This window comes from Macrosteles quadrilineatus, unplaced genomic scaffold (assembly GCF_028750875.1).
Source record: "Macrosteles quadrilineatus isolate MER2022 unplaced genomic scaffold, UCM_ALF_1.0 Scaffold_3__2_contigs__length_128488019, whole genome shotgun sequence".
In the NCBI taxonomy this organism is placed as follows: domain Eukaryota; kingdom Metazoa; phylum Arthropoda; class Insecta; order Hemiptera; family Cicadellidae; genus Macrosteles; species Macrosteles quadrilineatus.
The window spans coordinates 33,236,728-33,254,160 of NW_026542596.1; the positions used below are offsets into that span (position 1 = coordinate 33,236,728).

The 17,433-nt window shown below is 27.2% G+C and overlaps 2 protein-coding genes across 20 annotated transcripts in view; both read right to left on the reverse strand.

The window, feature by feature from the left end:
- LOC128989886 (uncharacterized) overlaps positions 1 to 12,885 on the reverse strand; it is a 40,841-nt gene extending 27,956 nt beyond the window's left edge. For 13 of the 19 annotated variants that reach the window (XM_054411994.1, XM_054411993.1, XM_054411992.1 and 10 more), the window contains exons 1-10: positions 12,842 to 12,885; positions 12,144 to 12,200; positions 10,535 to 10,591; positions 9,579 to 9,626; positions 8,881 to 8,937; positions 7,269 to 7,325; positions 6,315 to 6,362; positions 5,619 to 5,675; positions 3,061 to 3,108; positions 2,363 to 2,419 (exon numbers count right to left, since the gene is read on the reverse strand). In XM_054411994.1, coding sequence (XP_054267969.1) covers positions 2,363 to 2,419; positions 3,061 to 3,108; positions 5,619 to 5,675; positions 6,315 to 6,362; positions 7,269 to 7,325; positions 8,881 to 8,937; positions 9,579 to 9,626; positions 10,535 to 10,591; positions 12,144 to 12,200; positions 12,842 to 12,878 — 523 coding nt within the window. In that variant the 5' untranslated portion in view covers positions 12,879 to 12,885. The remainder of the gene's footprint in view (positions 1 to 2,362; positions 2,420 to 3,060; positions 3,109 to 5,618; positions 5,676 to 6,314; positions 6,363 to 7,268; positions 7,326 to 8,880; positions 8,938 to 9,578; positions 9,627 to 10,534; positions 10,592 to 12,143; positions 12,201 to 12,841) is intronic. The other 6 variants (XM_054411997.1, XM_054412000.1, XM_054411996.1 and 3 more) reach the window with 6 other exon arrangements.
- A 3,797-nt stretch (positions 12,886 to 16,682) lies between these two features.
- Positions 16,683 to 17,433, reverse strand: part of LOC128989094 (uncharacterized protein DDB_G0290685-like) — a 65,734-nt gene continuing 64,983 nt past the window's right edge. The window contains exon 26 of the mRNA XM_054410953.1: positions 16,683 to 16,690. Coding sequence (XP_054266928.1) covers positions 16,683 to 16,690 — 8 coding nt within the window. The remainder of the gene's footprint in view (positions 16,691 to 17,433) is intronic.

Here is a 17,433-nt window from a genome sequence, read left to right on the forward strand (position 1 = left end):
TTGAAAACATTTTTTTAAATTTCAATATTGATCAATTACTTATTTGTCCTACTTAAGTACAAACTAAATCAAGAAGACACATACCTATTATCAAAGGGGTTTAAACAATTGAAATATTTTTTTGCTATCCGTTTACTAATAGGTTTACAGTTTTGTACGCTGAATAAAAGTTTCTGTTGTAAAAAGAACTATAAACTATAAACTAAGAACTATAACTATAAATTTTATACACACTTTTCTTTTATTTTAAAACAATATTCAAATAGTAAACCAAAGTAAATTAAAACATGTTTAACTCAATAAAGTCGTCGACTTCCAACAGCGTAAGATAACTTTAACTTTAGTTTATCGCTATAGAAGAGTTGAGCCACATTAATTAATGATCTCAATTTATCTATTACAAAGCTATCCAACAATTAAGGATTATTGAACTCAATTTTGAACGAATATATACGGGATTTAAGCCCGCGTATAAAGAGAGATCTCAACATTTTACTTGACTGTGTAAACTTAGCCAACTGAGCTACCATGCACCATCGGCAGAACGTAACAACTACTGCTCAAAGAAAATTATATAATTATTATTTTACATCAAACACAACTTGTAGACTAACTTGTTATGAATTGTTTGCATTTATTAAAAAAATATATGATCTTTTTACAGTGGTGGTTTTTTTTTTAAATTTCATATGCTTATTATTTAGAGAAATAACACCACCCAAATAGGTTTTGTTATAATTGAATTTCTTACCTTTAGCATTGCTTATTTTGCCTTTTACCCAATTTATTAAGCCGTCATCTTGATATTCTGTAATAAAACAATCAGAAGTCTAAGAGTAAATTTCCTCACGATAAAAGCTAGTATGATTTTGATACATGTTCTTATAAATGATATTATTATTATTTTTTTTAAATCATTCCAAACTTTTTTACGTTCATAAAATATAACCATGCTTATATTGAAATGATTCAAGAGTTGACAAAGGTTGTTTAAGACAATTGATAATTTTAAACCTAAAAATTAAAACACAAACAAAAAGTAGAATTTGGTTTTGTATCGACTGATATGTTAATTAATTTTTTTTTTTATGTTAGCTGCTTATCTTCTGAATTATTTTCGTACATACCATCAACATTAATTTTATTCTTGTTGTCTGTTAACAGAAACGATTAATAAATTAGAGATTGTAATAAAAATATATAAGTTTAAATTAAATGTATTGTAAAGAAAATTTTAATCAAGTTATAGAATGTTTGAATATTTAAAAGCAATGTAAGAACAATCGAAAGATTGAGAACGTTTTTGAAAATTTTTAGCATTGTCAAACATCAACAAATAACTAACTGACCCAAACAAAAACAAAAAAAAAAATACCAATGAGCATAATGATTAGAAGAAAACGAGAAATAATAAACTATTGTTTAAAATAGTCGCAGCTTATTTTTAGAATAGTTTTCAAGTATATGCTTTAAATCCATTCCATCCTTGTCTGTTAACAGAAATGTTTAATAAATTAGATATTGTAATAAATATTTCTAAATAATTTGAAAAAATATTTTAATTATAGTAAATTAAGACAATATAAAGAATACTCAAATATTTAAAAACAATATAAAATATGAAAGTAATCAAAAGATTGAAAACGTTTTCTAAAATTTCAATTTTCAACAACTACTTATTTGTCCTACTTAAGAACAAACTAAATCAAGAAAACACATACCTATTATGTAAGGGGTTTAAATAATTGACATATTTTTTTGCTATCCGTTTACTGGTTTACAGTTGTGTACGCTAACTAAAAGATTCTGTTGTAAAATAAATATAACTATAAATAATTTACTCGCTCTCCATTTATTTTTTAATAACATCTAAATAGTAAACCAAAGTAAATTAAAACATGTTTCACTCAATAAAGTCGTCGACTTCCAAGAGCGTAAGATAACTTTAACTTAAGGTTATCCCTATAGAAGAGTTAAGCTACATCAATTAATAATCTCAATTTATCTATTACAAAGCTATCCAACACATAAGGATTGTTGAACTTAATTTTGATCGAATATCTACGGGATTTAAACCCGCGTTTGTAGAGAGATCTCAACATTTTACTGGACCGTATGAAGTTTTAGCCAACTGAGCTTCCATGCACCATCCGCAGAACGTAACAACTATAGCTCAAAAATAATTATATAATTATTATTTTACATCAATCACAACTTGTAGACGTAACTTGTTATGAATTGTTTGCATCATTTAAAAAAAAAATGAACTTTCTACAGTGGTGGTTTTGTTTTAATTTTATATGCATATTATTCAGAGTAAAAAAACTACACAAAAAGGTTTTGTTATAATTGAATTTCTTACCTTTATCATTGCTAATTTTGCCATTTATCCACTCCTTTAAACCGCCATTTTGATATCCTGTAATAAAACAATTAGAAGTCTAAGAATAACTTTTCTCACGATAGAAGCTAGTATCATTTTGATACATGTTCTTATAAATGATATTATGATAATTTTTAAATCCATTCCAAACTTGTTTACGTCCATAAAATATAACCATGTTTATATTTAAATAGTTAAAAGTTGGCAAAGGTTGCTAAAGATAATTATTGATTATCTTAAACCTAAAAATTAAAACATAAACCCAAAGTAGAATGTGGTTTTTTATCGGATACGTTATTTAAACTTTTTTTTACCTAATGTTTGCTGCTTAAATTTTGTATTATTTTCGTACATACCATCAAAATAATTTTATTCTTGTTGTCTGTTAACAGAAGCGATTAATAAATTAGAGATTGTAATAAAAATATATAAGTTTAAATTAAATGTATAGTAAAGAAAATTTAATCAAGTTATAGAATGTTTGAGTATTTAAAAGAAATGTAAAAACAATCTACAGATTGAAAACGTTTTTGACAATTTTCAGCATTGTCAAAAATCAACAATTAACTATCTGACCCAAACCAAAACCAAAATAAATATAAAAAAATACCACTGAGCATAATGATTAGAAGAAAACGAGAAATAATAAACTATTTTAAAGAATAGTCGCAGCTTACCTTTAAAGTAATTTTCAAGTATATGCTTTAAATCCATTCCATCCTTGTCTGTTAACAGAAATATCAATCAAATTAAATATTGATATAAAAATACTAGGCCTAAATAAGTTAAAAGAATATATCAATTACTGTATAGTAAATTATGACAATATAAAGAACACTACAATATAACACTAAATAATACACTAAATAAAAAAATATATATAAAATATGAAAGTAATCAAAAGATTGAAAACATTTTTTTAAATTTCAATATTGATCAATTACTTATTTGTCCTACTTAAGAACAAACTAAATCAAGAAAACACATACCTATTATCTAAGGGGTTTAAACAATTGAAATATTTTTTTGCTATCCGTTTACTAATAGGTTTACAGTTTTTTACGCTGAATAAAAGTTTCTGTTGTAAAAAGAAATATAACTATAAATATTCCACACACTTTTCATTTATTTTTAAAACAATATTAAAATAGTAAAACAAAGTAAATTGAAACATGTTTAACTCAATAAAGTCGTCCACTTTCAACAGCGTAAGATAACTTTAACTTTAGGTTTTCATTATAGAAGAGTTAAGCCACGTCAGTTAATAATTTCAATTTATGTATTACAAAGCTATCTAACAATTAAGGATTATTACACTCAATTTTGATCGAATATCTACGGGATTTAAACCCGCTTATATAGAGAGACCTCAACATTTTACTGGACTTTGTGAAATCTTTGCCAACTGAGCTATCGGCAAAACGTAACAACTACTGCTCAAAGATAATTATATAATTATTATTTTACATCAAACACAACTTGTAGACGTAACTTGTTATGAATTGTTTGCATTTATTAAAACATATATGATCTTTTGACAGTGTTGGTTTTGTTTTAATTTCATATGCGTATTATCCAGAGGAATAAAACTACCCAAATAGGTTTGGTTAAAATTGATTTTCTTACCTTTTTCACTGCTGATTTTGCCTTTTATCCACTTTAATAAACCGTTATCTTGATATTCTGGAATAGAACAATCAGAAGTCTAAGAGTAAATTTCCTCACGATAAAAGTTAGTATGATTTTGATACATGTTCTTATAAATGATATTATGATTATTTTTTAAAAACATTCCAAACTTTTTTACGTCCATAAAATATAACCATGCTTATATTGAAATAGTTAAAGAGTTGAAAAAGGTTGTTTAAGATAATTGATAATTTTAAACCTAAAAATTAAAACACAAACAAAAAGTAGAATTTGGTTTTTTATCGACTTATATGTTAATTAATTTTTTTTTATGTTCGCTGCTTATCTTTTGAATTATTTTCGTACATACCATCAACATAAATTTTATTCTTGTTGTCTGTTAACAGAAACGATTAATAAATTAGAGATTGTAATAAAAATATATAAGTTTAAATTAAATGTATAGTAAACAATATTTAATCAAGTTATAGAATGTTTGAATATTTAAAAGCAATGTAAGAACAATCCAAAGATTGAGAACGTTTTTGAAAATTTTTAGCATTGTCAAACATCAACAAATAACTAACTGACCCAAACCAAAACAAAAAAAATATACCAATGAGCATAATGATTAGAAGAAAACGAGAAATAATAAACTGTTTTTTAAAATAGTCGCAGCTTATTTTTAGAATAGTTTTCAAGTATATGCTTTAAATCCTTTCCATCCTTGTCTGTTAACAGAAATGTTTATTAAATTAGATATTGTAATAAATATTACTAAATAAGTTGAAAAAATATTTTAATTATAGTAAATTAGGACAATATAAAGAATACTCAAATATTTAAAAACAATATAAAATATGAAATTAATCAAAAGATTGAAAACATTTTCTAAAATTTCAATTTTCAACAACTACTTATTTGTCCTACTTAAGAACAAACTTAATCAAGAAAACACATACCTATTATGTAAGGGGTTTAAATAATTGACATATTTTTTTGCTATCCGTTTACAGGTTTACAGTTGTGTACGCTAAATAAAAGTTTCGGTTGTAAAAATAAATATAACTATAAATATTCTACACACTTTTCTTTTATTTTTAAAACAATATTTAAATAGCAAACCAAAGTAAATTAGAACATGTTTAACTCAATAAAGTCGTTGACTTCCAACAGCATAAGATAACTTTAACTTTAGGTTATCGCTATAGAAGAGTTGAGCCACATTAATTAATGAGCTCAATTTATCTATTACAAAGCTTTCCAACAATTGAGGATTATTGAACTCAATTTCGATCGGATATCTACGGGATTTAAACCCGCGTTTGTAGAGAGATCTCAACATTTTACTGGACCGTATGAAGTTTTAGCCAACTGAGCTTCCATGCACCATCCGCAGAACGTAACAACTATAGCTCAAAGATAATTATATAATTATTATTTTACATCAATCACAACTTGTAGACGTAACTTGTTATGAATTGTTTGCATTTATTAAAAAAATATATGATCTTTCTACCATGGTGGTTTTGTTTTAATTTTATATGCTTATTATTCAGAGTAAAAAAACTACCCAAAAAGGTTTTGTTATAATTGAATTTCTTACCTTTATCATTGCTAATTTTGCCATTTATCCAATCCTTTAAACCGCCATTTTGATATCCTGTAATAAAACAATCAGAAGTCTTAGAATAACCTTTCTCACGATAGAAGCTAGCATCATTTTGATACATGTACTTATAAATGATATTATGATAATTTTTAAATCCATTCCAAACTTGTTTACGTCTATAAAATATAACCATGCTTATATTTAAATAGTTAAAAGTTGGCAAAGGTTGCTAAAGATAATTATTGATTATTTTAAACCTACAAATTAAAACATAAACCCAAAGTAGAATGTGGTTTTTATCGGATACGTTATTTAAACTTTTTTTTACATAATGTTTGCTGCTTAACTTTTGAATTATTTTCGTACATACCATCGAAATAATTTTATTCTTGTTGTCTGTTAACAGAACCGATTAATAAATTAGAGATTGTAATAAAAATATATAAGTTTAAATTTACGTATATTAAAAAAAAATTAATCAAGTTATAGAATGTTTAAATATTTAAAAGAAATGTAAAAACAATCTACAGATTGAAAACGTTTTTGACAATTTTCAGCATTGTCAAAAATCAACAATTAACTAACTGACCCAAACCAAAACCAAAATAAATATAAAAAAATACCACTGAGCATAATGATTAGAAGAAAACGAGAAATAATAAACTATTTTAAAGAATAGTCGCAGCTTACCTTTAAAGTAATTTTCAAGTATATGCTTTAAATCCATTCCATCCTTGTCTGTTAACAGAAATATCAATCAAATTAAATATTGATATAAAAATACTAGGCCTAAATAAGTTAAAAGAATATATCAATTACTGTATAGTAAATTATGACAATATAAAGAACACTACAAATAAAAACAAAATATATAAAATATAAAAGTAATCAAAAGATTGAAAACATTTTTTTAAATTTCAATATTGATCAATTACTTATTTGTCCTACTTAAGAACAAACTAAATCAAGAAGACACATACCTATTATCAAAGGGGTTTAAACAATTGAAATATTTTTTTGCTATCCGTTTACTAATAGGTTTACAGTTTTGTACGCTGAATAAAAGTTTCTGTTGTAAAAAGAACTATAAACTATAAACTAAGAACTATAACTATAAATTTTATACACACTTTTTTTTTATTTCAAAACAATATTCAAATAGTAAACCAAAGTAAATTAAAACATGTTTAACTCAATAAAGTTGTCGACTTCCAACAGCGTAAGATAACTTTAACTTTAGGTTATCGCTATAGAAGAGTTGAGCCACATTAATTAATGATCTCAATTTATCTATTACAAAGCTATCCAACAATTAAGGATTATTGAACTCAATTTTGATCGAATATATACGGGATTTAAGCCCGCGTATAAAGAGAGATCTCAACATTTTACTGGACTGTGTAAACTTAGCCAACTGAGCTACCATGCACCATCGGCAGAACGTAACAACTACTGCTCAAAGAAAATTATATAATTATTATTTTACATCAAACACAACTTGTAGACTAACTTGTTATGAATTGTTTGCATTTATTAAAAAAATATATGATCTTTTTACAGTGGTGGTTTTTTTTAATTTCATATGCTTATTATTTAGAGAAATAACACCACCCAAATAGGTTTTGTTATAATTGAATTTCTTACCTTTATCATTGCTTATTTTGCCTTTTACCCAATTTATTAAGCCGTCATCTTGATATTCTGTAATAAAACAATCAGAAGTCTAAGAGTAAATTTCCTCACGATAAAAGTTAGTATGATTTTGATACATGTTCTTATAAATGATATTATGATTATTTTTTTAAAACATTCCAAACTTTTTTACGTTCATAAAATATAACCATGATTATATTGAAATAATTCAAGAGTTGACAAAGGTTGTTTAAGATAATTGATAATTTTAAACCAAAAAATTAAAACACAAACAAAAAGTAGAATTTGGTTTTTTATCGACTGATATGTTAATTATTTTTTTTTTATGTTCGCTGCTTATCTTTTGAATTATTTTCGTACATACCATCAACATTAATTTTATTCTTGTTGTCTGTTAACAGAAACGATTAATAAATTAGAGATTGTAATACAAATATATAAGTTTAAATTAAATGTATTGTAAAGAAAATTTAATCAAGTTATAGAATGTTTGAATATTTAAAAGCAATGTAAGAACAATCGAAAGATTGAGAACGTTTTTGAAAATTTTTAGCATTGTCAAACATCAACAAATAACTAACTGCCCCAAACCAAAAAAAAAAACAAAAAACCAATGAGCATAATGATTAAAAGAAAACGAGAAATAATAAACTATTTTTTTAAATAGTCGCAGCTTATTTTTAGAATAGTTTTCAAGTATATGCTTTAAATCCATTCCATCCTTGTCTGTTAACAGAAATGGTTAATAAATTAGATATTGTAATAAATATTACTAAATAAGTTGAAAAAATATTTTAATTATAGTAAATTAAGACAATATAAAGAATACTAAAATAGTTAAAAACAATATAAAATATGAAAGTAATCAAAAGATAGAAAACATTTTCTAAAATTTCAATTTTCAACAACTACTTATTTGTCCGACTTAAGAACAAACTAAATCAAGAAAACACATACCTATTATGTAAGGGGTTTAAATAATTGACATATTTTTTGCTATCCGTTTACAGGTTTACAGTTGTGTACGCTAACTAAAAGATTCTGTTGTAAAATAAATATAACTATAAATAATTTACTCGCTCTTCATTTATTTTTAAATAACATCTAAATAGTAAACCAAAGTAAATTAAAACATGTTTCACTCAATAAAGTCGTCGACTTCCAAGAGCGTAAGATAACTTTAACTTAAGGTTATCCCTATAGAAGAGTTAAGCTACATCAATTAATAATCTCAATTTATCTACTGTATTACAAAGCTATCCAACACATAAGGATTGTTGAACTTAATTTTGATCGAATATCTACGGGATTTAAACCCGCGTTTGTAGAGAGATCTCAACATTTTACTGGACCGTTTAAAGTTTTAGCCAACTGAGCTTCCATGCACCATCCGCAGAACGTAACAACTATAGCTCAAAAATAATTATATAATTATTATTTTACATCAATCACAACTTGTAGACGTAACTTGTTATGAATTGTTTGCATTTATTAAAAAAATATATGATCTTTCTACAGTGGTGGTTTTGTTTTAATTTTACATGCATATTATTCAGAGTAAAAAAACTACACAAAAAGGTTTTGTTATTATTGAATTTCTTACCTTTATCATTGCTAATTTTTCCATTTATCCAATCCTTTAAACCGCCATTTTGATATCCTGTAATAAAACAATCAGAAGTCTAGGAATACCTTTTCTCACGATAGAAGCTAGTATCATTTTGATACATGTTCTTATAAATTGATCTTATGATAATTTTTAAATCCATTCCAAACTTGTTTACATCCATAAAATTTAACCATGCTTATATTTAAATAGTTCAAAAGTTGGCAAAGGTTGCTAAAGATAATTATTGATTATTTTAAACCTAAAAATTAAAACATAAACCCAAAGTAGAATGTGGTTTTTATCGGATACGTTATTTAAACTTTTTTTACATAATGTTTTCTGCTTAACTTTTGAATTATTTTCGTACATACCATCAAAATAATTTTATTCTTGTTGACTGTTAACAGAAGCGATTAATAAATTAGAGATTGTAATAAAAATATATAAGTTTAAATTAAATGTATAGTAAAGAAAATTTAATCAAGTTATAGAATGTTTGAATATTTAAAAGAAATGTAAAAACAATCTACAGATTGAAAACGTTTTTGACCATTTTCAGCATTGTCAAAAAATCAACAATTAACTAACTGACCCAAACCAAAACCAAAATAAATATAAAAAAATACCACTGAGCATAATGATTAGAAAAAACGAGAAATAATAAACTATTTTAAAGAATAGTCGCAGCTTACCTTTAAAGTAATTTTCAAGTATATGCTTTAAATCCATTCCATCCTTGTCTGTTAACAGAAATATCAATCAAATTAAATATTGATATAAAAATACTAGGCCTAAATAAGTTAAAAGAATATATCAATTACTGTATAGTAAATTATGACAATATAAAGAACAATACAAATAAAAACAAAATATATAAAATATGAAAGTAATCAAAAGATTGAAAACATTTTTTTAAATTTCAATATTGATCAATTACTTATTTGTCCTACTTAAGTACAAACTAAATCAAGAAGACACATACCTATTATCAAAGGGGTTTAAACAATTGAAATATTTTTTTGCTATCCGTTTACTAATAGGTTTACAGTTTTGTACGCTGAATAAAAGTTTCTGTTGTAAAAAGAACTATAAACTATAAACTAAGAACTATAACTATAAATTTTATACACACTTTTCTTTTATTTTAAAACAATATTCAAATAGTAAACCAAAGTAAATTAAAACATGTTTAACTCAATAAAGTCGTCGACTTCCAACAGCGTAAGATAACTTTAACTTTAGTTTATCGCTATAGAAGAGTTGAGCCACATTAATTAATGATCTCAATTTATCTATTACAAAGCTATCCAACAATTAAGGATTATTGAACTCAATTTTGATCGAATATATACGGGATTTAAGCCCGCGTATAAAGAGAGATCTCAACATTTTACTTGACTGTGTAAACTTAGCCAACTGAGCTACCATGCACCATCGGCAGAACGTAACAACTACTGCTCAAAGAAAATTATATAATTATTATTTTACATCAAACACAACTTGTAGACTAACTTGTTATGAATTGTTTGCATTTATTAAAAAAATATATGATCTTTTTACAGTGGTGGTTTTTTTTTAAATTTCATATGCTTATTATTTAGAGAAATAACACCACCCAAATAGGTTTTGTTATAATTGAATTTCTTACCTTTATCATTGCTTATTTTGCCTTTTACCCAATTTATTAAGCCGTCATCTTGATATTCTGTAATAAAACAATCAGAAGTCTAAGAGTAAATTTCCTCACGATAAAAGCTAGTATGATTTTGATACATGTTCTTATAAATGATATTATTATTATTTTTTTTAAATCATTCCAAACTTTTTTACGTTCATAAAATATAACCATGCTTATATTGAAATGATTCAAGAGTTGACAAAGGTTGTTTAAGACAATTGATAATTTTAAACCTAAAAATTAAAACACAAACAAAAAGTAGAATTTGGTTTTTTATCGACTGATATGTTAATTAATTTTTTTTTTATGTTAGCTGCTTATCTTCTGAATTATTTTCGTACATACCATCAACATTAATTTTATTCTTGTTGTCTGTTAACAGAAACGATTAATAAATTAGAGATTGTAATAAAAATATATAAGTTTAAATTAAATGTATTGTAAAGAAAATTTTAATCAAGTTATAGAATGTTTGAATATTTAAAAGCAATGTAAGAACAATCGAAAGATTGAGAACGTTTTTGAAAATTTTTAGCATTGTCAAACATCAACAAATAACTAACTGACCCAAACAAAAACAAAAAAAAAATACCAATGAGCATAATGATTAGAAGAAAACGAGAAATAATAAACTATTGTTTAAAATAGTCGCAGCTTATTTTTAGAATAGTTTTCAAGTATATGCTTTAAATCCATTCCATCCTTGTCTGTTAACAGAAATGTTTAATAAATTAGATATTGTAATAAATATTTCTAAATAAGTTGAAAAAATATTTTAATTATAGTAAATTAAGACAATATAAAGAATACTCAAATATTTAAAAACAATATAAAATATGAAAGTAATCAAAAGATTGAAAACGTTTTCTAAAATTTCAATTTTCAACAACTACTTATTTGTCCTACTTAAGAACAAACTAAATCAAGAAAACACATACCTATTATGTAAGGGGTTTAAATAATTGACATATTTTTTTGCTATCCGTTTACTGGTTTACAGTTGTGTACGCTAACTAAAAGATTCTGTTGTAAAATAAATATAACTATAAATAATTTACTCGCTCTCCATTTATTTTTTAATAACATCTAAATAGTAGACCAAAGTAAATTAAAACATGTTTCACTCAATAAAGTCGTCGACTTCCAAGAGCGTAAGATAACTTTAACTTAAGGTTATCCCTATAGAAGAGTTAAGCTACATCAATTAATAATCTCAATTTATCTATTACAAAGCTATCCAACACATAAGGATTGTTGAACTTAATTTTGATCGAATATCTACGGGATTTAAACCCGCGTTTGTAGAGAGATCTCAACATTTTACTGGACCGTATGAAGTTTTAGCCAACTGAGCTTCCATGCACCATCCGCAGAACGTAACAACTATAGCTCAAAAATAATTATATAATTATTATTTTACATCAATCACAACTTGTAGACGTAACTTGTTATGAATTGTTTGCATCATTTAAAAAAAAAATGAACTTTCTACAGTGGTGGTTTTGTTTTAATTTTATATGCATATTATTCAGAGTAAAAAAACTACACAAAAAGGTTTTGTTATAATTGAATTTCTTACCTTTATCATTGCTAATTTTGCCATTTATCCACTCCTTTAAACCGCCATTTTGATATCCTGTAATAAAACAATTAGAAGTCTAAGAATAACTTTTCTCACGATAGAAGCTAGTATCATTTTGATACATGTTCTTATAAATGATATTATGATAATTTTTAAATCCATTCCAAACTTGTTTACGTCCATAAAATATAACCATGCTTATATTTAAATAGTTAAAAGTTGGCAAAGGTTGCTAAAGATAATTATTGATTATCTTAAACCTAAAAATTAAAACATAAACCCAAAGTAGAATGTGGTTTTTTATCGGATACGTTATTTAAACTTTTTTTTACCTAATGTTTGCTGCTTAAATTTTGTATTATTTTCGTACATACCATCAAAATAATTTTATTCTTGTTGTCTGTTAACAGAAGCGATTAATAAATTAGAGATTGTAATAAAAATATATAAGTTTAAATTAAATGTATAGTAAAGAAAATTTAATCAAGTTATAGAATGTTTGAGTATTTAAAAGAAATGTAAAAACAATCTACAGATTGAAAACGTTTTTGACAATTTTCAGCATTGTCAAAAATCAACAATTAACTATCTGACCCAAACCAAAACCAAAATAAATATAAAAAAATACCACTGAGCATAATGATTAGAAGAAAACGAGAAATAATAAACTATTTTAAAGAATAGTCGCAGCTTACCTTTAAAGTAATTTTCAAGTATATGCTTTAAATCCATTCCATCCTTGTCTGTTAACAGAAATATCAATCAAATTAAATATTGATATAAAAATACTAGGCCTAAATAAGTTAAAAGAATATATCAATTACTGTATAGTAAATTATGACAATATAAAGAACACTACAATATAACACTAAATAATACACTAAATAAAAAAATATATATAAAATATGAAAGTAATCAAAAGATTGAAAACATTTTTTTAAATTTCAATATTGATCAATTACTTATTTGTCCTACTTAAGAACAAACTAAATCAAGAAAACACATACCTATTATCTAAGGGGTTTAAACAATTGAAATATTTTTTTGCTATCCGTTTACTAATAGGTTTACAGTTTTTTACGCTGAATAAAAGTTTCTGTTGTAAAAAGAAATATAACTATAAATATTCTACACACTTTTCATTTATTTTTAAAACAATATTAAAATAGTAAAACAAAGTAAATTGAAACATGTTTAACTCAATAAAGTCGTCCACTTTCAACAGCGTAAGATAACTTTAACTTTAGGTTTTCATTATAGAAGAGTTAAGCCACGTCAGTTAATAATTTCAATTTATGTATTACAAAGCTATCTAACAATTAAGGATTATTGAACTCAATTTTGATCGAATATCTACGGGATTTAAACCCGCTTATATAGAGAGACCTCAACATTTTACTGGACTTTGTGAAATCTTTGCCAACTGAGCTATCGGCAAAACGTAACAACTACTGCTCAAAGATAATTATATAATTATTATTTTACATCAAACACAACTTGTAGACGTAACTTGTTATGAATTGTTTGCATTTATTAAAACATATATGATCTTTTGACAGTGTTGGTTTTGTTTTAATTTCATATGCGTATTATCCAGAGGAATAAAACTACCCAAATAGGTTTGGTTAAAATTGATTTTCTTACCTTTTTCACTGCTGATTTTGCCTTTTATCCACTTTAATAAACCGTTATCTTGATATTCTGGAATAGAACAATCAGAAGTCTAAGAATAACTTTCGTCACGTTATTGTAATAAAAACTACTAGGCCCAAATAAGTTTAACAAATATATTAATTGCTGTATAGTGAATGAAGACAATATAAAGAATACTGTGTTAAGTACTATATTAAGAATAACATGTTTAACTCAATAAAGTCATCGACTTCCAACAGCGTAAGATAACTTTAGATTTAGGTTATCCCTCTAGAAGAGTTAAGCCACATTAATTAATGATCTCAATTAATCTATTACAAAGCTATCCCACAATTAAGGATTATTGAACTCAATTTTGATCGAATATCTACGGGATTTAAACCCGCTTATATAGAGAGACCTCAACATTTTACTGGACTTTGTGAAATCTTGGTCATTCCAAACCTATTTATGTCTATAAAATATAACCATGCTTATATTTAAATAGTTCAAAAGTTGACAAAGGTGGTTTAAGATAATTGATTATTTTAAACCTAAAAATTAAAACATAAACCAAAAGTAGAATTTGGTTTTTAACGACTGTTACGTTAATCATTTTTTTTAAATATTGAAAACATTTTTTATAATTTTAGTATTCAACAATTACTTATTTTTCCTACTTGAGAACATACAAAATCAAGAAAACACATACCTATTATGTAAGGGGTTTAAACAATTAACATATTTTTTTGCTATCCGTTTACAGGTTTACTGTTGTGTACGCTGAATAAAAGTTTCTGTTGTAAAAGAAAAACAACTATAATTATCCTACTTACTCTCCATTTATTTTTAAAACAATATCTAAATATCAAACTAAAGTAAATTAAAACATGTTTAACTCAATGATGTCGTTGACTTCCAACAGCGTAAGATAACTTTAAATTTAGGTTATCCCTCTAGAAGAGTTAAGCCACATCAATTAATAATCTCAATTTATAGATGAGTGAACGAATCTATGTATCGTGTATAGCGGAGTCGGAGAAAAGTTGTCCGCTTGTCCGTGTGTGTGTGTGTGTGTGTTTGTGTGCGTGTGTGTGTGTGTGTGTGTGTGTGCGTTCGCACCAAAAACTCAAGAACCGTCGCACTTATAGCGTTCAAATTTTACACAAATAATTATGACACCAGTGGGAAGACACCATTAAAATTCTAGACGATTCCGCTCAGTATTAATTATAAAATACTTAAAAAACATTTTTAAATTTGTCCTATAAGAATAACATTAGTAGATACCTTCTTCTTCTTTTTATTTGTTTACGTTTTGCGACCAACAATTTAGTTGTCTACTTAAGACAGAGAGAACGAATTTTACTCTTTCATTCATGGAGTAAACAGTTTGGCGTATATGAATATATATCATTATAATTTCACAGCTTTCAGAAGTTTGATTTCGGCTAATTAAATTTCACAACATTCAGATTATTAAATTGAACTTAACAATATTAGTCGGCAGTTATATACCGTTTATGTTTAGTATTAAAATTCACCTTTAAATAAAAAAAATTTATGCATGTATTTAGAACAAAGCAGCCTTTTACATTATTCAATTTAATGTTGGCATTGAATATTAAATATTCAAAGATGTTGGTATATCTTTATACTAAAAAGCTATGCGAGGGGGGACAGGTCCACGACGTAGATAGAGGTAAAGGAAGCGGAAAGGTGAGCAGTGAAAAGAAAGGAGTACGGAAACCCTTTATGACTGTTAAATTAATGAATCTGTAATACTTAAATGCTATGGAAATATAGGGAAACAGGTCTACGATGTATAAAGTAGTGAAGTAGTGAAGGAAGTAGTCAAGGCGAGCAGTCCGGAGTGTAGAAACCCTTTGTGACAGTTAGATTAATGTATCTGCAATAATAAAATGCTATGGGAAGGGAGGGAAACAGGTCCACGATCTAAGAAGTTGTGAAGGAAGTAGTCCATGCGAGCAGACCGGAGTGTGGGAAGCCTTTGTGACAATTAGAATCATGAATCTGCAATTCTAAAAATGCTATGGGAAGGGAGGGAAACAGGTCCACGACACGTAGGAAGTAATGAAGGAAGTAGTCAAGGCGAGCCGTCCGGAGTGTAGAAACTCTTGGTGACAGTTAGATTAATGTACCTGCAATACTAAAATGCTATAGGATGGGAGGGAAACAGGTCCACGACGTAGGAAGCGGTGAAGGAAGTAGTCAAGGCGATCCGTCCGGAGTGTAGAAACCCTTTGTGACAGTTAGATTAATGTACCTGCAATACTAAAATGCTATAGGAAGGGAAGGAAACAGGTCCACGACGTAGGAAGTGGTGAAGAAAGTAGTCAAGGCGAGCAGTCCAGAGTGTAGAAACCCTTTGTGACAGTTAGATTAATGTATCTGCAATAATAAAATGCTATGAGAAGAGAGTGAATCAGGTCCACGACGTAGGAAGTAGTGAAGGAAGTAGTCAAGGTGAACAGTCCAGAGTGTGGGAATTCTTTGTGACAGTTAGATTAATGTATTTGCAATTCTAAAATGCTATGGGAAGGGAGGGAAACAGGTCCACGACGTAGGAAGCGGTGAAGGATGTAGTCAAGGTGAGCAGTCCGGAGTGTGAAAGTGGCAACCCTTAGTGAAAGTTAAATTATTCTATTTGAAATTCTAAAATGCTATAGGAAGGGAGGGAAACAGGTCTAAGACGTAGGAAGCGGTGAAGGAAGTAGTCAAGGCGAGCATTCCAGAGTGTGGGAACCCTTTGTGGCAGTTAGATTAATGTACCTGCAATAGCTATGGGAAGGGAGGAAAACATCTCCACGACGTAGGAAGTGATAAAGGAAGTAGTCTTGGTGAGAAATGCGGAGTGTGGGAACCATTTGGTGACAGTTAGATTTATGTATCTGAAATGGAACAGTTGCAATACTAAAATGCTTTGAAAAGGGTGGAAAACAGGTCCATGGCGTAGTAAGTGGCGAAGGAAGTAGTCAAAGCGAGCAGTGCGGAGTGTGGGAACCGATGGTGGCAGTTAGATAAATGCATCTGCAATACCAAAAGGCTATGGGAAGGGAGGAAAACAGGTCCACGTCGTAGGAAGTGGGGAAGGATTTGGTAAACGCGAGAAGTTCTGAGTGTGGGAACAGTTTGTGGTAGTTAGATTAATGTACATTCAATACTAAAATGCTGGGGGAAGGGAGGAAAACAGGTCCACGACGTAGGTATGGCGATGGAAGTGGTAAATTCAATCAGTGCGGAGTGTGGGAACCGTTTATGGCATTTAGATTAATTATTTAGATAAACATTTATTGGGTTTTTAATCATTTTTATATGATAAAATAGCGCTATCGTTGATATAAATTATCATTGTAAGCAATACGACATTTTTTTGGAGATTCCTTACACTGTGCTTTTGCAATTTTAAGTTAGATTAGTTCAGTTTGGCTTAGTTTTGTCTATGATAGGCCTCATAAAAAATATGGAAATAGGTTTTATTTAATCAAAAGAAGTTTTGTACAGGAACGATGGATTTACCTCCTATCGATAACTGTTGGAAATCCATTACGTATATTACCAATGACTTTGGTTAATTAATGGACGAGAAGTTAGGATTGTTGTTGACTGAGATTTGGTTGATTTGCCCATACAA